The 22,881-nt window shown below is 37.6% G+C and overlaps 2 protein-coding genes across 4 annotated transcripts in view; both read right to left on the reverse strand.

Annotated features, from left to right (window-relative positions):
• The window catches only part of LOC122091919, a 10,325-nt gene extending 3,414 nt beyond the window's left edge, over positions 1 to 6,911 (reverse strand). Inside the window, exon 1 of one of the 3 annotated variants that reach the window (XM_042662164.1) lies at positions 6,659 to 6,911. In XM_042662164.1, the coding sequence (XP_042518098.1) occupies positions 6,659 to 6,698 (40 nt within the window). In that variant the 5' untranslated portion in view covers positions 6,699 to 6,911. Of the gene's footprint in view, positions 1 to 1,044; positions 1,377 to 6,555 lie in introns of those variants that run through there. The other 2 variants (XM_042662162.1, XM_042662163.1) reach the window with 2 other exon arrangements.
• Positions 6,912 to 9,292: 2,381 nt separating this feature from the next.
• LOC122091020 (probable CoA ligase CCL5) lies at positions 9,293 to 12,666 on the reverse strand. Its single transcript, XM_042660826.1, has 6 exons — positions 11,601 to 12,666; positions 10,897 to 11,083; positions 10,453 to 10,598; positions 10,263 to 10,330; positions 10,065 to 10,167; positions 9,293 to 9,726 (listed from the first exon to the last, which is right to left on the reverse strand). Exons 1-6 carry the CDS (start codon positions 12,597 to 12,599, stop codon positions 9,592 to 9,594), a joined length of 1,638 nt encoding a protein of 545 aa, XP_042516760.1. The 5' UTR covers positions 12,600 to 12,666; the 3' UTR covers positions 9,293 to 9,591.
• Between the last annotated feature and the right edge of the window lie 10,215 nt (positions 12,667 to 22,881).

Genomic DNA, 22,881 nt, shown 5'->3' on the forward strand with positions numbered 1-22,881 from the left:
AAAAAAAAAAAACCCCCAAAAAAGGAAAAAAGAAAAAAAGAGAAGAGGTTCACAATTACGAGAGTGCAAGTTAACATGATCATGAGCCTGTAATAGATATTTGTAACTACTTAATTGGTGCAATCAAAAAGTATGTCCAAACCACTTATACACTATGACCACTGGACCCTATGACTTAAATAAACATAAACTACAACATAAGCATAATAAACACCACCAAGACAATTAAGTATCACCATAGTTACTAAACAACACCACTATTATAATAGCACACCCCCTCAAGCAGTAGCATAAATATCACCCATGCACAGCTTGGAACAACCACCAAGGAATTATGGATGAAATAGCGCATTAGTGAACATATCACCAAGCTGACTTCTAGAAGCTAAAAATGGTGTAGCAATCAATTTTTTCATCACAACATCTCTTACAAAATGACAATCGACCTCAATGTGCTTAGTACGCCCACGAAAAAAAGGGTTGCCAGCAATGTAGATGGCTGCATGGTTATCACAGTATCCAACAACATATCAATAGGCTTTGTAACAGGAAACCGAAGCTACTGAAGAAGAGACTTCACCCACAACAATTCAGTTGTCAAATGAGCCATAGGGCTATAGTTTGCTTCAGCACTAGATCTTGCCACCGTAGTCTATTTCTTACTTCTCCAAGTTACAAGATTTCCTCCAATGAAGATACAATAGCCAATAGTAGACCTCTCACCTTTAGCACTAGACTAGTCAACTTCAGAGTACCTAATATGACACCCTTTCATGGAGCACTTTTAACATACTGAAATCTGACAGGTTGCTTCCAATGAGACCGTTTGGGCATTTCTATAAGCTGGTTTATAACTCCTACTGCAAACGAAATATATGACTTGGACACGTCAGATAAATAAGTTTGCCAACCAGTCTCATGTACATATTCTTATCTGTGAGCACCTCACCATCATTAACCCTAAATTTCTTATGTGGACCCATAGGCGTATCAACAGGTTTGGATGCTAACATATCAGTTTCATTCAAGAGATTAAGCATATACTTCCTCTGAGAGAGACTGATGCCTTTAGTACTTCTCACAACCTCAATCCCTAGAATGTACCTAAGGATACTTAGATCTTTCATCTGAAATTATTGCAATAAATAAAACTTAACCTTATCAATATCAAAAGAGTCATTATCAGAAATAATAATATCATCAACGTATACAACCAAACCCTTCACCCCAAAATCAAATCGATAAACAACAACCAAATGATCTGAATAAAATTAGGTAAATCCACACTGAGTAACAACATTGCTGAATTTATCAAACCAAGCTTATGGAGATTGCTTCAGACCATAAATTTCTTTATGAAGTTTACAGAATTTACTAGCACCCTCCACCCGAGCAACTTACCTAAGAGGTTACTCCATATACACCTCAAGCAAGTCACCATAGAGAACATCATTTTTTATATCAAGTCGATATAATGCCTTATCTGATTAACAGCAAAGGAAATAAGTACTCTTTGACAAAGTTTAACCTAGCAACATGCGAAAAAGTCTCAAAGTAGTGTATACTAGGAAGCTGCAAGGAGGGTTTCAGCATATCTTCAATGTAAGAAAAACTTTTGTTTCACCTCTTCCATTACATCCAAAGGAAGAAGCAAGAATAGCCATAAAAGGTCTCTTTTCTCATACGATAATCAAACGAGAGAAGTCATGAAAAATAAGAGCAGCAAGAGCTTCTGTAAACAATCACAAAAGAAATACAAAAGACTCTCAAAACACCAAGAAGGAACCGTAGTTACTGGTTAATGGTGCTCAAATACTGTGTAACAATGTTAGAACAAGACTAACCAGCAACTACAGCTTTGAGAGACAAAGGAAGAAGAGAAGAGAAGAAAGAAGAAGAACCACCGTGAGTGAAGAATAGGCTCACGATTAGGAGAGCACAAGTTACTCTAATTGTGGGCCCATAATAGAAATTTATTACTAATTAATTGGTGCAATTACAGGTATGTCCAAACCACTTAAACACTATGACCAATGTACCCACACATGATAAACACCACCAAGAAAAATTATCATCATGGTTAATGAAAAACACCACTACTATAATTTAAAAACTTTCCAACATAGAATATCATCTCCTTTTACAGAGAAATAGAACAGTTCTCCCATCATCTTTTTCTTTTAGAGCCATGATCGGGTTGTAATCAGTTATGAAATTAATATTTAATTGTTAATTTTAATCTTATTTTCATGATTAATTTGATTATATAATGTGACATTGTATGCTTGCAGGGTTTTCAAGAGATGTGCACAACTTTGATGCTAAATGGATGGAGATGGTGTAGTTTAGAAGCATGGCAAGGATCGAGGCATTGCACAGAGAGGATTGCCATTGTGCCAAGGGTTCATCAACACCATCATCATTGCTGCACTTCATTCATTAGTACCATGAGCGGCTAAGTCTCCTTTCTATCTTTAGGTCTAGATGAAGTTTTGAGTTATTGTTATTTAATTTCTGGTTAGAATTCATACTTGATTGTTTGATGTTAAAAACCCCTCCCATTGTGGATGATTTTTAATGGTTAAATTAGTTTAGGATATTTTTTTTCTGTGATTCAATTATTCTATTCAAGTTTTGTGGTTGCATTGGAACTTGTAGTTTCAATGAACCGAAGTATGAACCAGAAATTGGTAATAATACAAAAACAGATTTGAGACCTAAGGATGACTTCTTCTCTTCGATTCTTATTCTTGTTACTTGGTTTACTTAGTTTTAATTTTAATTCTGGATTTTACAAATTTGATTTTTAAAACCACACTCATCTCAATCTTAGTAAATTTAGCCTTCTAGTTCCCTGTGGGTTCGACCCCTTTCTTACCGCTATCTCATAGTTTAGTTAGGGCTTATTTTGATTTGTTTACGAAAATGATCAAGCCATTGGCTTGAATTCATGGTGTTCATCGCACTTTACGAATCCAAAAAAAAACTTTCATTCTCAATTAGAGTTAACTAAGATGGAACAGACACTCAAACAATCATATCTGTGATATACATTGTTGTAGTCCTTACCTACCGTTCGAGATTTTGGGATAAGCGGTTGTAACATGGTATTAGAACCAATAGGTTGGGTGTTCGATCCCTAATATGTGTGAGGGGTTTTGTGTGCTGTGCTCCTACGCTTTGTGCCCCTTGGTGTCACATGATAATGTCCCTTGCAGAGCCATGTGTGTGGGTGTGGGTGTGTGTGTGTGGGCCTGCATGTGCGAGGGGAGTGTAGATATATATTGTTGTAGTTCCTACCCCAGCTCGAGCTTTTGGGATAAGAGGTTGTAACAATATCATTGATTTATTCGCTAAGAAACACTAATCAAGTACCTCCACACATGGATTAAAAGCCAAACTGACTGATCCGCTTCTCTGTAGAAGAAAAATAGTTGTTATTTTATCTTAAAACACCAAAGCTTAGTGAGTGATCTATATCTCCATTGAATGGAAGCATCCAATAGTGATACCAGTCACTGAACAGACAAAAGGGTTAGCAAAAGATCAGCTTCTCTGAAGAATAGAAACAGATGCTCAATGTGGTGAATTGACCAGTTGCAAGGCCATAGTGTGACCAAATATATTTGATGCAAACTTGACTCAGCAGAGGTTTATTTTTGCATTCTTCATTCATTCTAATCAAATTCAAATCATTGTACCATAAATACAGGTTCCAATAAATCTAGTTATTTCAACAACTCTATCACTACAGATTATGCATGAGCATCTCTAGCTCCAAAATTTGTCCATTTATTTCAAATTTGATTATCAACTGCAGGGAGGAAGTGTGCAGACCCATATAGGAAATTTTCTTTTCAGTCCATATTCAGGTCAATTTATACTTTTTAGAAGTTCAAATGTAGTTAGCATATTTTTTATTGAAAACTAATTTAACTATCTTTCAACCAAATATAAGGTGAAAAGACATCTCGCGAATCCAAGTTGAGAAAGTTAACGTTGAAACCCGGCTGACAAGATGCACGCTTGTAATGGGTTTTCTCTTGTAGAAATTTAATTTAATCATTACTTTTTTTTCTAGGCACTAAATTTAATCATGAGTCTGATTTTGTGTGTGTGTGTGTGTGTGTGTGTGTGTGTGGATAGGGCTCAAGCACTAATAGAAGTTTCTATATTATTAATTGGATTTAAAATTAGGTTTTACTTCATCTAGAAATTAGAAGTTAATTTTGAGTCCTTGTAGGAATAAGATTTGAGGAATTCTACAACCGGGGAAGTACTGTCAGTCTATGGGTGTAGATTTAACTCTTTATTGAATGAAAGCATGTGTGCATCTTTTCCCATAAGCAGCTCTTTCTACTTGGCTACAGTTAACACTTCTTTTTTGCTATCACCTTGTTGCAGTATATGATTTTTTATTTGATTGTTGGCTGTTCATGCAACCTTTCCTTTGTTCTTCTTTAGTTCTTGACCTGCATCCAGTCTTCTTCATCATAACTGATTAGTATGCTATCTTTTTCTAGTTGTCTGATCGGATTCTGTTATATCTTGAATTGAGTTTCCTCCGTAGATTCCCTTCAACCAAAACTGTGTATAGATTCCCTTCAACCAAAACTGTGTATAGATTCCCTTAAACCAAAACTGTGTAAAACGCCATTCAAAGGATTGCAAGAAATTGGTTCTGATGAGGGTATTTCTTCCCAACCACGGCACGGGCAGGATCGTCTTGACCCAGGCTGCACCTCGGCCCTCCATCAGGCCGTGCTACCACCTTGGCCCTCCATCAGGCCATGCTGCCACCTCAGCCCTCAATCAGGCCGTGCTACTGCCTCGACCCTCCATTAGGGCGAGCTGCCACCTCGGCCCTCCATCAGGACGTGCTGCCACCTGGGCATCTCATCAGGGCGAGCAACTGCCTCAGCCCTCAATCAGGCCGTGCTGCCACCTCGACCCTCCATCAGGCCGTGCTACCACCTCGGCATCTCATCAGACCGTGCTACCACCTCGGCCCTCCATCAGGGTGAGCTACCACCTTGGCCCTCCATCAGGTCGTGCTGCCACCTCGGCCCTCCATCATGGTGAGCTGCTACCTTGGCCCTCCATTAGGCCGTGCTACTACCTCGGCCCTCCATCAGGCCATGCTACCAGTCACCTCGGCTGACCTATCACCTTGGCTTGACACAATCAAGTAAGGCACCCAGAAACGTGCCCTCGTCTACTCCTACATTCAAGGAATGTAATCCCTGATCACGGGGGTAGGACTCTATCCACTACACGTCATCAGAGGCGTCCACCCCTCTCACGACTTGCACCTCCGAGATAAATGGGGAATATTCCCAGAATATTCCCTGGAACCCGGAATATTCCCAGAATCACAGAGCCACTCCTCTCAAGGACTCTACGCCTGAACCGGACTCTGCACAAACTCCCCTCCTTCTCTCTCCATCCGCAGCCTATAAATACCAAGAGTCCCCTGTTGGGTCAGCCCGGCTCTCCCCTGTCATCTCTTCTGTGCAGGTCGGCTAAAGCACCAGGAACTGCAGGGAAGATCATCCGGTCAATTTTTACCGCATCAGGTTTCATCACAACCAGTCCCCTTGTCTCTTAAATTATAGTTTTCCTTAATTACATATGGTCTTCTTTATTGAAACCAATAAGTTGACTATATTTTTTTCTTGTTGGCTAATTAGATTCCTTTATCCAGAGTTGGTTTTCTCCCTGGAAACCTGAGCTATGAAAATCACCCAAAAATGATTGAGAGAAAGTGGTTCCCTCCCAACCAGTGCCCTCCTGTACTATAGTTTTCCCTACTTAGATCAGGTAATCTTTTATCAATATCGACGAGTTTATTATTCTCTACTCTTTTTTATTATATTTTTTCCTTCTTGGAGCAATTGGATTCTCTCATCAAGAATGGAGTTTTCTCAATAGAAACATAAGCTGTGAAAACCACACTTCAAATGATTGAGATTTGAGAAAAATCAGCTCCTTCCGGACCAATCCTTTTATCTCCCGTATAATAGTCTGTCATTCCCACTTTATTACAAATGACAGTTCATCTCTCTATTATTTCAAAGGATCCTACACCTTAAACCAGTTTTAGACCACTCGTACATGGCCTCTTGGCAATATTATAAGCACTCATTAGCCTTCTCTGTTTCAATTTTCATTGAAGACTTGCCGAACACCTGATTTTCCTTCTTCCTCATCCCTAACAACACCCATTGAAAAGAAAAACAGAGAAGATGAAAGCAGAAATCTGATAAGCCCTAATACTGCAAAGAACCAGACACAGTGTGGACACTAACTCTACTGAAATTTCCCCCATCAACTCCACATTCCAACTAAAAGTTCCAAACCAAACCCAAACAAAAATGATAATTTTCTACTTTTTCAAGGATGTGATTCGAGAAATAACCAACTATTCATGGTGATTAGGAAAACCCCTATGCATGATTAGTCATTAAACCAATGTCCTTGAAAAAGATAAAAAAAAATTACGGAAAAACTAAAGAATTAACAGAAAAAAAAAAAATTGGGGAGATGGGGGAGGACCTGCATCGAGTTGATCGGGACTAAGTCTTCTGGTGGAGAGAGAGATACCGGAAAGGAAGCCTTGAAGCAAGAGAAGAAAGGCGATGAGGTTGAAGGAACATACGAGGATGGTCGCGTTCCTGAACGAAATTTTCAACTTCCATGATTGCTGCTGGGTTTCCATCAATCCTGCTCTCTCTCTTTGAATTCCACTAATCAGATTGCGAAGAAGAAAAGCATTGATCTAGACTCTAAGCCTTTCCTTGTAATTATGTATACGAAAATCGAATGAAAAGGAGAGAAATTTCTGAAAGCGGTAATGGCCAACTGGGATAGTGGAGATTGGTGAATGGAGCTTCCACCAACCCTTGAAAGGTGAAACTTGAACGAGAGTACGAGACACATGGTTCAAGATATCGGAGTCGGTTTCGGGATCGTATACGGCCGATATGATCCAATTGGGGATTGCCGGATTAGCCCGTATTGGCCCAGATTGGATGGAATAACCTAGGGGTTTGGCCTGGTTTTGGTCCGAGTTGAATCGGTTTTGTTTGTGAAAATGGTGAAACTGAAACCAAATCAATAAGGAAATTTCAATTTCAATTTCAATTTCGATTTGGCTTAAGTTTCTTGTATCGGTTTGTATTCCAATTAATTTTGGCTTTTTGTCCGATTTAGGTTTGATTTTTCGTACAATTTATACAAAATTATCAGGTTAAATTGGTTTTGGTGTGAGAATGGTGAAACCGATATCAAATCAATAAGGAAATTTCAATTTTGGTTTCGATTTGGCTTCGGTTTCTTGTATCGGTTTGTAATCCAATTGAATTTGACTTTTTGTCCGATTTGGATTTGATTTTCCATACAAATTTACACAAATGCAAAACTTGTTTCGATTTCAATTTGGCTTCGATTTTTTGTATTGGTTTGTAATCCAATTAATTTTGGCTTTTTGTCCGATTTGGATTTGATTTTCCATACAAATTTATACAAAACTATGCAAAGCTTGTTTTTTAATGAGTTCTGGATTGTTTTCGATTTCTTACCTGTTTGGTTTTGATTTTGGTTTTTGTCTGAGTTTTGAGTCGATTTCAATTTGGTTCACATCCATTAGGTTTTCGATGCTTTGTTATGGGGTTTACAATATCCCAAACCCAAATTGGCCCAGTAAGGCTTCAGTTCGTTTGGACTGAGCTATTTTCGGTTTGGTATGATCAATTTTACTGATTCGGTTTAGATTTTGACACCCAGAAATACCCCTTATTTGTCATTAAAAAATTTTTTTTTTACCTTTTTACCTTTTGACCTTTCACTTGTACCGATCCAGGGGCCGATGCCGATCAGATCCGATCTGTCGCATTTAACAAGAAAGTAACTACTGGGCCTTGAAGTGTCATAGTTGGGTGGAGTAGACCTTACTCCTCATGGGCTGGGCTGGACTGGGCTTGTAATAAGCATGGCATCATGGCAATGGGGATGGTGGGAAATGTTAGCAGTCCCTATCATCGGACCTAATTTCCTGTATAGTGGGCCCTGACCAATCAGGGATGGTTCTTGTTATGTGGGCGTGATCCCAATTATACGTTACCTACTTGCATTAGTAGCATTCTCCTGGGCCGGTTGATTGGGCCATTATTGGATCACCTATGATAAACCCAGTTGACAAGAGCACTGAACTTATTGGGGCTAAATGGAATTTAGCCATTTAGGTGTGGTAACCTTCAATTCGGTACCAAAAGAGATTCGATACGGTTTCCATATGAGAAAATTATTTTTTTTTCTTCATATGATACGATATCGGTATTTAAGACAAAACCATATAGTTTGGTAGGATACAAAATTACCAAAACTGTAATGAATAATGTACCGAAATATTGAAACCAAACCAAATATCATACTGAAATACCAAATTATCAACTATATATACATAATAAGAAAAAAAAATATTGTATCAAAATCGTATTCGTACTAAATAGAAACCATAAAGCATATCGAACGAAAATCATATTATATTGAATTTTCTCAATATGGTACGATTTCACCATCTACTCTTGGTACATTATACCATACCGATTGATACCCTTATGGCTACCTGTGCCACAAATTGTCATTACCAATAAGTCAGTCCTTTTTTCTCTTTATACAGGTTGGCTCATTAGCATCTTTGACAAAATCGAAAAAATGGGCATTATTTTCTGGAAACAACCTTTCTATGAAGCGAGGATAAGGCTGACTACATTAATCATCTTCAACTCCTGTAGAGGTGGGAACCTCGTGCACTCCATGCGCCCCTATTATTGACTGATAGGTAATTGTAGTTTGTTTGGGCTTATCCACAATTGTCGGTTGTAGATATGATATGACAAGAAATAAGGTAGAAGGAGACAAAAGTTGTGTCTGGAATGCATTTTTCGGAATGGATTATGGATCTATAATGCATTTTGAAACTATATAATAAAGAAAATCAGGTTTCAGAATTCATTAGACCCAGAAACTATTCTGAGAATTCATTGCGCACTTAGGCATTGGAGAGGATCCAGGTCCCCCTAATTCACATTTGGAACTGCGAGAGAGCTTTCGACTTACTAGTAGATAGGGCTTGCTTGTTGACTAACTTTTGTATATGAATCCTTAAAACTTGCTTTATAGCTCTACTACTCTTGCAAGACTACCTCTCAACTCTCCAGCCCTTCAAACTAATTTGAATTTCAGTTAAGAGATTTATCAATCACTTTCTATATTCCCTATTTCCCTCATGTTATATGGAACAAGAAAATCATTTTTTTTTTTGGATCAGAGGAACAAGAATATCAATAGCTAAGGATTAGGAGTTCATATCCATTATCACATCATTTACAGAGAGAGATGCAAACATGAAATTTATGCCCAAGAATATAACATATTCCATTCCCAATAAAGAATAAATGAAGATTTATTTGATCACCCTAATCATTCCCTGATATATCATGTCTCCTTTGGTTCTACATAAAAATTATTACTCCCATAATCTTGTAATCTTGATAAGAGATGCATAAATGATGACTGATGAAGATTGGATCACAATCTGGAGGAGATTTCCAACCTCTGATGGTCACTCAGTGCTCTAAGTTGTCTCCTTAGAATTTTTCCTGAAGGTGATCTTGGAATAGAATCCACAAAAACTACCTTCCTTACCCTCTTATAAGAAGCCACCTGAGGAACACATCAATTGTTTCATCATAAATCAAAACTAGACAAGTAAAATTTTCAAATAAATGAATAAGCAGCTCAATTGCACTTAAGCCACAGGGTTCTAACTTCTAAGATGATTGATGCTATCTCCTGCAACTGCTTGAATGTATAGATTAAACTGAAGCTCAGGTTTGAGACCCATGGCTGAAGACCTCTTAGATTGCACATAAGCAAAGAAAGTGCTCATTTTGATCAAGTACTTCACTACTTTAGAAGGATCTGATCTATTTAGTACTCATCATAGAAGGATCCAAGCACAGGGTTTCAGACAAAGGCAACTAAAAGGATAATCTCTATACCTTACAGGCGACGAAATTGATAATCTCTGCTTCCCTGACTTTGCTTATTTCACTTCTTACCACACAAGCCATAGGAATCTCCCCTGCCTCTTCATCAGGGTACCTAAAATTTTTATTTTCTGATCAGTTAGATTTGATAACCTTATGTGTCTAAAATGACAAATTTTTACTTTGAAGATCCTTAAAACATCGACGTACGGTATTACAGATGCATCATTGATCTCAGGGTGGCTTAACAAGATCTCCTCAAGCTCAGCAGGAGCAACCTGTGTATGGAAAGAAAAGAAAACATGTGAACATCAGTGGAGTTAAAAAAAGCCAAAGTCAGGGAAGTAGAGATTTTGGAAATCATAAACCAATCTAATGGAAGAAACAGAAATACCTATACCTGATAAGCTTTGTACTTGATGAGTTCCTTGATCCTATCCAATATGTAAACAAGCCCACATTGGTCAATGAAGCATAGGTCACCTGTGTGTAGCCAACCTTCCTCATCAATAGTTTGGGCTGTTGCCTCTTCATTCTTGAAGTAACCTACCAAAAAACAAGTGAATTTATCTCAATATGTTCTTACACATATCCATCTATAACTTGGTATAGAATTGGACATGAGATTGGCCTCCTAATTGGATCGAAATCCGCTGGAACCCTAGAAATTGGAATCAGAAAGAAACAAAGATTTTCCTCAAAATCTGTGATTTTAAGAGTTTCTGATTCAAGAAACTTGGGGATCTTGATACAAGAGGCAAGTTTCAGTGATTTTTTTTGCTATTTTACTGAGTAAAAGATGGAAAAAATGGCTAAAAATGAAGATTAAACATGAAAAGGGTACCTTGCATAATAGGAGGCCCTCTCAGATAAAGCTCTCCATACTTGAGAGGTGGAAGGGGCTTCCCTGTCTGTACATCAACAATTTTAGCTTCCACACAGGGGATTAGCCTTCCAATGGAAACGTGAAGCCTACCACTAACCCCATTGCATAGAGTAATGGGGCCATTGGTCTCTGTTAATCCATAGCACTGCACCCACAATATAAATCAAACATATTTGATTGAATCATCCTCCTACAGAATTACACTACAGAGCAAGAACAACTATAATCCATGAGACCCTACTATGCTGTGAAAACAAATTTAATGGCTGCAATTATCTTGTAGAAATCTTAAATGGGTATTTTGGAAATCATAAACAAAACAAGGGTTTAAGAACTGGTGAAGAGTTGAGATCAGTATTGGATCATTAGACAATTCAAACAAGGGAATAGTTGATCTAGGTGTGAGAGTCGTAGGCAGGGTTTTAGGAATTGGCAGGTGCATGCCAGTCACTCCCAGTCGTCAAGTGCACACTGGGGGGCTAGCTAGCGCTGCAGAGGATCTGAATTTTTTTGGGTGCGTGCCTAGATATACCCAGCCATCAGATATGCACTGATACACCCATGCTGGAGAGGATCTGAATCTGGTTATGGCTACAGGGTAAAATGGTCAAAATATGACAATTTTTTTTCCCCAGGGTATCAGTATCTTTGAGTGAACTTACTTGAGATAGTATGATGTTGGGATAACACTTGATAAACCGGTCCATATAGTCCTTGCCCAAGGGAGCCCCTGAACATATCACCTCTTTTAGAGAACCCAACTCTACCCCCTTAGCTCCATAACTCAGCCTCACCAACTGGACCACGATCAGCGGCACCACTGGCAACCTAGTAACCTGGTACTCCTCCACCGCGATGAGCATCTCCTCGAACGAATACTTCCTTACGATCACAGCCGTCGATCTAGCGGCTAGCACCCCACACACAAACATAGACAACCCAAACATATGAAACAAAGGCACCACACACATGTAAACATCATTACAAGCCTCACCATTAGCATCCCAAACATGCCTTAGTAAACAACTCATGGCTATAAGATTACCATGGGAACACACCACGGCCTTACTCTTTCCGGTCGTCCCCGACGAGTACATGAGTGCCGCGGTGTCCAATTGATGGATTGACACGTTTACGGATTCCCATGTTTGATGGGATTGATGATTTAACACATCATCTATGAAAGATTGAACTATAAGAAGAGGACCAGAAATGAGGCCATCAAGCTTTGGCTTTAGCTCTTGGGTAGTGAGGATTAAAATGGGCTTAGAGTCTTGGATTTGAGATTCTAATTCAGGCCTAGTGTGTAGAGGGTTGGCTGTGCTGAAAATGGCACCAATGTGCATGACCCCTAAGACTAGTAGAGGGAAATGAAGGAAGTTGGGTGAGACAACAAGAACTACATCACCTTTCTTCACTCCTAGTGAACGTAAGGTGCATGCAGCGGCGGTGATAAGTGACCGGAACTCGCCGTAGGTCACCGATTTGCCGGTGGTGGAGTCTATGAAGGCAGGTTTTGAGAGTATTTGAAGGGGGAGTGATAAGAGGAGGAAGGAAGGAAGGGAGAGAGATGGGTTTTGAGGAAGCATAGGAGAGACCCATTTGCTATGGTAGATTCCCGTTGGTGGGCAGAAGCCACTCTCTGCTAAGACTTCTTCCATTTCTCTCTCTGTCTCTCTCTGTCTCTCTCTCTCTCTCTCCAAGATCTGACTCTAATCTGCCACAATTGTTAGAGAGAGGAACAATAAATAGGACCGGTGGAGATGCATGGCTTCTGGTTATTTCATTTAAGGTAAAGAGGTACAGCCTTGAAAACAAGATAGACCTGTTAACCAAAACAAAAAGGCTAGATGGTCCCGGATGACCCATTAAGCACCTTGTGGGATAAGGGTGTTAATCGGTTCGGTTTTGATTTAAATGATGTGGATCGATTTGGTTCATATTTATTTAATTAAAATCATAACGGCACCATTTACTAAACGGTTCTGAAACCGTGACCATTTAGTAAATGGTTTCGGTTTCTACGATTTCTAAACGGTGTTGATTTCACGGTTCTAAATGGTTTTGGTTTTGGTTTCGATTTCGATTTATTCTATACGGTTTGTAAAACAATTCACAATAGGTTTATTATAACTTGCAACCATCTCTAAACTGAAGATCATAAGTTTATCAAAAAATAATTGGCAACCACAATAAGAGATTCTATATTGATGATGATATGTCTTAATTTGATAATCTAATGCTATTTCTTTGCATGACCATTCTCCAATGTCACTCGATTTATAAACCAGGATCCTTTTTATCTCCCCGAGCATTCCCTTATAAACCCATAAACCCAAATTCCTAATTCTCAAGGTCGTGCAAATGAAAGAGATGAATAAATCATCATATCCTTAGATTAGAGTCTGGGAAGAAGAAGAAGAAAGAAGATGAGAAGAATTGAATGAAGATTGTATGGTTATTTTGTAACTAATAGATTAATTGTACGTACCTAATTGAGAAAACTAGGGGTTCAAACTATAAAAAGAGAAGTAGGGAACACAAAACGTCTCAAATCCATTTCATTCCAATAGTTTTTACTTAGGGTTATATTTTTGGAAGTGATATACCGATTCTGCCCCTGCTTTATTTAATTGTTATATGGATAAATCGGATCAGTTTAAAAGGTTTCAATTCGGTTTGAAACCAATAGATTTCGCGGTTAAAACCAACCCAACTCATTTAGCTAATCGGCCTGAAACTTAAAACCATAACCGCACCATTTACGAAACGGTTTTGTGATTTCGATATAAATGGACCGGTTCGATTTTGGAAACGATTTAGGTTATAAATTCACTTCCTTATTGTGGGAGAGTTTGGATCCTCTACACGTACGTTCACCTGGACGTACTTATGAGGATCCAGCACGTCCCATTGTTCTGTATCAAACCATTTGAACTTTTTTTTTTTTTTTTTTTTTCATATGACAAATTGAATTATAGGACTAAACATGTGACTCCATGACAAAGTGGCACTACACCAATACAATTATCTTCAATTTAACTAAGCTTTACCTCAACTAAATGAGGTCGGTATATGAATCTTACAGTTATGTAACCATTTAAATCATTTTTTTGGCTTTTCCATGTGACAATTTGAATTGTAGGGCCAAACATGTGACTCCATATGACAGGTTGGTACTACACCAACATTAATGTACTCAATTCAACTAAGTCTTATCTCAACTTAATAATGTAAGTACATAGACCTTCTATTTCTGTAATGAACAATTTGAAACTTTTATATATATATATATATATATTATATATTTTTTTTTTTTTTTTTTGTTGTAATGACTAAACATGTGATTCCGTGGCAGGCTGGCACTACACCAACACAATTGTACTCAATTCAACTAAACTTTATCCCAACTTAATGAGGTTGGCATATGGATCTCATTTTGTGGTTCTTTATTTAAAACCATAATTGCTTTCAACCTTAATTAATTCATGCACAAGTGACATTAAATAGAATTAGAAAGGATGCCTGTTTGGAGAGAGGATCAGGTTTTTGTACGAGAACAATTCTCATATGATCCTAATCCATACACATGGAATCCATAAAATGAGAAGATACCATGTGTGTGGATCAGGATTATCCGTACAAGGACCTGATCCACTTTTGGCCATTGTAGGGTTATGAGTGACTTTAAATAGAATTAGAAAGGGTGGTTAATGCTGGGTCAGGGGAGGAGAACATAGTAAGCAACCTTACTCAAAGTTTTGCATAACTTGAAAAGATTTTCTTATTCAAACCCGCAACCACCATGTTGCAATAGAGTAACCTTACAGTTGTGTTGAGGCCCAACCTCTGACATTAATAATAGAATTAAAAGTTGAAATAAGATCTACTTAGCCAACTCTAAGTTAAACTCAGTTCTGAGTTGGGTTAGGATTTGTGTAGTACTGCCGACCATATATATCATGAACTTACTATGTTTTGCCTGTTGGATGGGTTCTATAATTAGATAGAGTTGGGTTGAGGATCTAGATCCTCTCCAACCTCTCCCCCCAACCCACACCCACACCCACACCCACACCCACACCAACACCACCCACACCCAGCCTCTCTCTAGTGTGCATCCATTAGTTGGGGAGCCTATATGTACACAAGATCCTCCCAACCATTAGACACACACTGAAAGGGCTGAAGGGTTAGAGAGGATTCGGACTCATTGGAAAGTAAAAGAATCGGGTTACGAAGGGAAATTGGTTGAGGGGTGAACCCTAGCTGGTTCCACATTAAACCATGGGCTCCACACGCTTGTAGTGTATGTTGGTACAGCATGCACTTGTTCTTCATCCTTAAATTGCATTTAGAAAAGGGCACCTGCCCCTTTTCTTAGGTGTGTATGGACTATGAGTATGGACCAGCAATGAACAAATGCTATTCTGAATCTCAACAACTACCTTCTATTAATGGTGGCTGAAGTTTCAATTGGTGAAGTAAACTTTTTAACCTTTCTTTTCAATTGGTGAAGTGAAATTGTCTTGTGACCCTGTGGAATGCCACAAATCTTATGATCCTATCTTTCAGTTCTTCCCCTTTCATCCAAGGCCATCAGTTGAAATTAAGGCTCTCATCATCTACCAACTGCCAACTGCTACAGTGACACCCATAAGCATAAATGATGATAAGGAAAAGAAAGTGGTTTTCTTTGTGGAGCATGGCCTACGTCAGGGTTCCAAATATTTATCATTATTCTTCTCGAAACAAGGGGTAGAGATGTTGTGTCACAAATATGATATTCATTATAGGCCACACTTTGATATAATGTATAAGAAAAAAATTTAAAGAAAGTTGTTCGGCTGTGTGGGCCTTGCACTCAGATACAAGAGCACACAAAATTACAAATCCATCCATTGTGAAATAAAAAATTTCATTTATGTTGATGTCCTTCTATGTACCCTTCAGGGGCCACGCAACTAAAGATCGATTTCCTGCCAATGAGAAAAATAATAGATTAAAAGAACTTCCCTTTGTCGGTAGATATTTTGCTAGATGGATAAATACAAATTGATTCTCTAAATGTATCAAAAAGATAAGAACGCTACCCGTTTGCACAACCACTGTGCTAGTGTGCAGATAATGGAGGGCCACACAAAGGTATTTTTAATGCATAAGGGGGCAGTGCAATCTTTTCGTGCGTGTCTATGTCTAGGTGTAAACGCAAGCAAGCATGCAGCTTTCTTTTTTCTATAAAAAGATATAGGGACAAAGTTTTCTATTCGAGAACTCCCCTTGTGCCATAGACCCAAGGGCACAAATTGACCACTATACCCCTCCTAGGGGTGCGCACCCTTATGTTTGGGCACATGGGGACTCTTAGATAGAAAACACATGCCCAAAGAAATTATAACTAAAACTAAAATGGGAAAGAGAAACCTACTGATCTGATATAGGAAACGCTAAGACTGAACTTAACGTAAAAAGACTATGTTGTCCCTTCCCGCTATAGGATGAAAATGGTCCTATACACCCTCCCATTTCCCATGCATCTAGCATTTCCTACACCAAACCTGGAAGGTTCTTGTGCCCAACTGAAAATATAGACAGAATTCTGTGAGCTGGATCCAGATTCTCTCCAGCGATTGAATTATGCAAAAAGGACATTTGAAGTTGAGAGGAACTAAACACATATCTCACTGACAGAAAACCTGTCCCCAAACATAAATAGTGAGAATCGCTTGTGTTCCCTTCTCTCTATTAGTAATTAACCGGGGAACTAGATAGGTCATGAAAGGTCTAATGACAGAAAGTACAGAGGTGGGCCATACTCTAGCATACCCCTTACCCCAATTAACAATTCATATTATTAGCATTTTCTTAGGTTGACATGAAATGAATTGAATTTTAACTAAATTAAAATTTTAACAGACAACATACACAGACAATAGAAGCAGAGAAAGGAAAAAAAACCCAAATAAACTTTCTGCCTGTTTGGATCCTGGAATTTGAGTTTTTCCCTAATTTGCACCACCCACCCTCTTCATTTTGGACCAACTCTTTTAGTCTGGATTCCTCCATTAATGGAATGTTCATTCACCGAAGGAGTAGGTGAGTTGGGAAAGGAATAATATACAGTTTATCTAAAAATGGCCAGACTACATAATTGACTAGGGGTTGTACGTGAATGTTATTTGTAGTGGTGAATGATTTACTCTCTCTCTCTCTTTCTCTCCCAAGCAAGGTTTTAAAATTTGGGATCGGTCTCAATCATTGTTTTAAGTTTTCGCCTAGTATCAGACTTGATTGTATTAATATTAGTTGAGATCAATCTCGATACTTGACTGATCTAGGATCAGATATTGATATGAGAATAAGGGTAAATTTGATCAATTCAGCCTGATACAGGCCAATCAAGGATCAATATCATTGGTCTAAATTGGTGGGATTAAATACCTTTGTTTGAAAAAATAATAAAATTCAGTATTTCGAACCATTTTACCTTTATTTCTTACTAATGGATCATTATTCAGATCAATCAAGATTGGAGATTGAACTTGGCCAATACCAATCCTATATATTTTTTAAATTATGCTCCGAAGTCCCAAGTCTTCTCATGAGTCCGGATTAGGTCCTCGTGATCTTGGATTCTCGTACACTTTTTTTGGTGGACACGTGTATTCCACTAAAAACTATTACGGGGATTATCTACAATGTTGGTGCCTCCATTTGTCTCTCTTTTCAAATTTAAATGGTATACCACCTTATCTCTCTTTTGATTTAAATGTTATTTGATATAATTTTTCTATTATTATTTAAATTATTATTTTTTTATTTTAATTAACCGATTCGAACAATACTAATTCAAAACTCTCTCGCACTCTTCCAATCATCCAATGCTATCTGATACAACACCAATATTAATTCGATCCACTCCAATCCGATATATCATCAATGCACCATATCTCTAAATCACCATCATGCTCGCATATAGTATTTTGGATATATACTAAAACCCTGTAGGGGCTTGTGTACCCTTGGATGGTGGGTGAACCGTCTTCTATGGATGAGTAAAATTTTCTTTTATTAATAGTTTATCAATATTTTAAATTTTTTTAATTTTTATTGATATCTGATTAGTACCTATCGAGAGGCTTGAGATCAATATCTAAAGCTATTTTGTAAGATTAAAAAAATTTTAATTTTAATTAAATTGAAAATTTTAAACATTAATAAACCGTGAGGAGAGAGAGTGTGTGTGGTTCTTTGGTTGGAAGATATAATGAGGGAGAGAAAATTGAAAAAGAAAATTAGTCAGTTAAAAAATTATGAGAGAGTATTAATGAGTTGCAGATGTCCACTTTTAGTTGTAGGAGAATCCAAAATCAGGACCTGATCTAGACTCCCCACCTACTATCCTCAATTCTCTGTGGCAGATTGAATTGGAATTTTGTTCTTTCATTATTAATAAAGTACCCTTAACAAGAAAAGAAATTGATTTTGTGTGTGATTGTGCACCATGCACCGCCATATATAGAACTTTTTGGCTATGATTTACTACGTTTGCTATTTTCTTTCCTCCTGCTCAGTAGGAAGTGTTGGAATTCTTTCTTTCCTTTATAGCAATTAATTGTGTGAGTTGAGAAGGAAAAACTAAATTTTTTCTTGGGTGTTTTTTCATGTTCTTCATACATGGTAATGACATCAACAGTTTTCTCTCCATCAAGGGAAGTCTGTAGGTATTGTGATTTCTACAGCATTTTTCACGTCGGGTTATATTCTTGTGAATCCACCTTTCTTTGGTAAGTTGCTTCATAATCTAAGAAGAAAATTTTCTTTTGATGTTTTGTACCCATATTGAAAAGAGCGAAGATTTTTAATTCTATTATTTATTATAGTGGAAGTTTTTACTTGGACAATAACACATGGTTTTCCGTTTTGTTTTAGGAGAATTTTCACGTTAAGTATATGCATTTGCAATTGGCTTGATTTGTTTCAATATGTGATTGTTATATGTATTCTTAGTAATCGCTTTATATCTCCATTAACTTGCACACACATTGGGAAAAAAACATTTTTTTCAACATTCCTCACATTTCCTCCTCTAAACATAAAAAGAAATCCATCATAGTCAAAGAAAGTAGAAATTATATATGCATAAATATTAAGAGATTAACTTTATCATAATTCTTAGAGTAGATATATTAACCTCGTCCCCATAAAAATTAGAATCAAATATATGGGAGAGGGTTTTTTGAACAAGCAGGATAGAGAATGCACCAATTAATGATGGGCAATGGGATGATTTTGTACATAACAAGTATTATTGAATATTATTCTATCAAATTTAAAATTATTTTTTATTTTAATTAACTTGCATTTATAATTTTATGGGTAATTATGAGTTCAAAGGTATAATCTCAAAGTGTTCGCAACTACAGAAGGAGTTAGGCTCTCTGTTGACGTGGTTGCACATTATGTGTTTCTAAGAATTGATATATGAAGCATAAATGCAATGTGCATCGGACTCAATCATTCAAGAACCCTGCATAATTAACTATCGATCGAATATTTTATATAACAAGGTTCCCGTGATAATTATGTGATCCCCGAATCTAATAGGTCTTTATCGTTGCATATCAACACCATATATCTTTTACATGGCGATGGCTATATCTAACTGATTATATATCACTACAATGGGTCCACTTTATTTGTCTCTTAATGAAATTGATGTTTAATAATCCACTTCTCGTATAATGAGAATATCTAAAAAGAGAATTTTGAATTTGATTGTTCAAAATTCCAAGCTCGGTGGATTACTTATTTAGTGTTTGTAAAGAATTTATAAAATTATCATTTATAATTATATTTTATAAATGTGTTATTGCATTCTTTTGTTGTTCAACCAATAGTAAGGATACTCTATGTTAATAGGCTAGTCGATTAGGGTATTAATAATAATAATAATTTTATTTCATATTTTGAGGTCCATTGTGAGATATTGTAGAGTGAAGGTATTTACATGTAATGTTTTCTGTCAATATTAATTTCTGTCCCTCAGGTAACCCTCCATGGTCAACTCATAGAACCCATTTTCCCAGATATAGAGCTTTCACATCCAGTCATGTCATGTTATCGGTCTTGTCGTGATTTGCCACCGCTAGTGTCTTGCCATATTGGGTTGCCCATAGACCAAAACCAAGGGGACAGGTTTGGTGTGAGTGTGACATAACTGGGTTTAGTGAAGTAGGGCCGTTCCTTCAAACTGCTGTCCAATCTTAGGCCCCAAAACTCAACTTAGGTCAGATCCAACCATGTTGGGCTCATTGTATGCCCAACTCTGTCAGATCCATATCAACTCACTCGGGCCTAATTGACCTTAATTGGCCTAGGTTAGGCTAAGTTGGCCGTAATTGACCCAGATTTTGTCAGTGTCAGACTAAGTTTGACTGATTTTGCCATTTGTGCCTTATGCATTAAAAAAAAATAATAATAATAATAATAGATCAAATGATCAATTTTAAAATTATAAAATATAATACAATAATAGAAGTTGAGGACATCAGACCATAAGAATCAATGACCCATATTTTATTATTATGAATAAAAGGATAAAATAATAACCCCAAATATATTATATAAATCAAGGTTGGGTTGGCCTAGGCCTCAACCTAGGCTCGACCTAATCCGACCCAGGATTAATATTTTTCAACTTTACCTGTCCTCAGGGTTAGGAATCTTAGCCCAAACCCTACTTAAGCTCAGAAGGGCTATGGCAGGTTTGAGCCTTTAGTGCCAATCTTACACACCTAATTTATCATTTGGAAGGCCTATTCTTGGTTCAGGTTTATCGGTTTTATTCAATATCTACTTGCCAATCTGGCCCATCACACTTAAACGGGTTGAGGGTTAGCTAACTCGGATTCCTGTTAGCCAAAACCAATGTTCTTTTAGGACGTCCTAGACACTTTTAGAATGCAACTTTAACACTTAAAAAGTAAACCCTTTCAAAACCAAGCATTGCATCTTGGGAGAAAGTTTGGCCTTGACAACTCAATCTGCTCTGGTCTGCCTTGAGCCCGAATAGGGCTTGGGCCAAGTTTTTTAACCCTAAGGTCGGTTAGGGTTGAAAAACCCCAACCTTGACGGGCTCGGGTTGAGGCCTCAGCCTGACCCAACCCAACACAGTCCAAAATTTAACCTTGGATTTTTATATTAGAATTTAGGGCTCCTATTGGTATTTCATTTTTTTATAATTTTTTAATATATAGGATATGAATGACAGAAACAGGTCAATCAAGGTTAATCCAGCCATTGCAGAAGCCGGGGTTAACCCAACCCGACCCTAACAGGGTCAATAAGGGCCGGGTTGAGTTGGTATGAACCCGACAAGGTTGGATTGGGCCTGGATTGAGTTAGGGTTTTAAAAAACCTGACCCTGTTTCACCCCCTAATTGCATCCCTATTGATAGCCCAATCTTTTCCCCTATTGATATGAAAAAGAAAGAATTAAGGGAGATTATATTATGGAAAAAGTTTACCCAAACCCATGGAACCGTTTTCGGGTTCAAAAACTTCTATAAGTATTTAGTATCCTTCCAAAATATCCTCCCAATACCTCTCATACACATCTCAAATCCCTAACCATTAACCGTGGGCAGAGGAGAACTCGGTCATTATCCCTCACACTTTTCATACCTGCATACCTTATAAGTTTTATAAGTTTGGAGAAAGAACCCTTAAAATATAAGGAGAAAAGAACTCTACATTGTATTGTATACTTTGTACCTAGCCCATGGACAAGTAGAGGGAATCAGGAATCTCACCACCATAATTATTTACCCATAATTAACCCCCTAAATTACCTTCCTAATTGTATGATTTATGGATATCGCCAATTTAACTGGGATGAGGTCCATTCCTAATTATTTCCGTGTAGCCCTTCAATTTTTTTTTTTTGGTAAGAAAGATTCTTATTCATTTCATGTTAAACACGTGGATGGAGAATTACAATTTTTCATCAACCACGGAGTGGAATTCGGTCATACTGTCTTACACGAATTAGACAGGGCCTTTCCTCCGAGCTAGAGCATCTGCAACGGAGTTGGATTCTCTAGAAATATAAAAAAAAACTTACATTCCTTGAAATATGTTGATAAATGAAGGATATCAGAGATGATTGGCTCAATTGAGGAAGGGGTTGCTAAGGATGACTTTGTAATATAGCTGATTATTTCCTTGGAATCAGATTCGACTAAAATAGATTTCACACAAAGAGAAATAGCCTCTTTCCCTTCATGAATACTTGCAAAGAAAGAGGGTTCAGATACTGCAACAAGAGGCTGAGCCATCGAGTCCCTGATCACGATCCCCAATCCACAGACTCCGAGCCCTTCGATTGGAACTATGATACTATTAACGGACAGAAATAAAGGCATATAGCGGCAGCGTAGGGTCCGCCACTCTGCCAAGCACGAGCTGCACGTGGAAAGGAGCCATTAGAATTTAGAAGGCAGACTCCGAGCGTCTGTCATGAAGGAGCTTTGACATGAGACCATAACTTCAGGAATCAGCATCGGTTGGCCGATCCATATCGCTATCACCGATATCAATGGCCGGTACAGGATCATTTTTTTTTTTTTTTTTGACTCGAGTATTATCCGGGACCCAAGAAAACCCTTAGAATTTTATCAAATCAGACAAATAAAATAATAAAGAAACAAAACGGACATAATCCGCCTTACCCTAAGTCATGAGATACAAATCATTCTGAGACTCGTACACCATAAGAAGGAAGATTACATTCTAAAAATTATTAATCTCATTTTATCCTCCCGAATAATGTAACTAATATTAAATGGGAGAGAATTATCACTATGGGAAATCGAATTTATAATAGAATTTACATATAAAGCTAGCTAGCCAATCCACTATACGATTGCTTTCCCCAAAGAA

The sequence above is a fragment of the Macadamia integrifolia genome, chromosome 10, assembly GCF_013358625.1.
Source record: "Macadamia integrifolia cultivar HAES 741 chromosome 10, SCU_Mint_v3, whole genome shotgun sequence".
Classification (NCBI taxonomy): domain Eukaryota; kingdom Viridiplantae; phylum Streptophyta; class Magnoliopsida; order Proteales; family Proteaceae; genus Macadamia; species Macadamia integrifolia.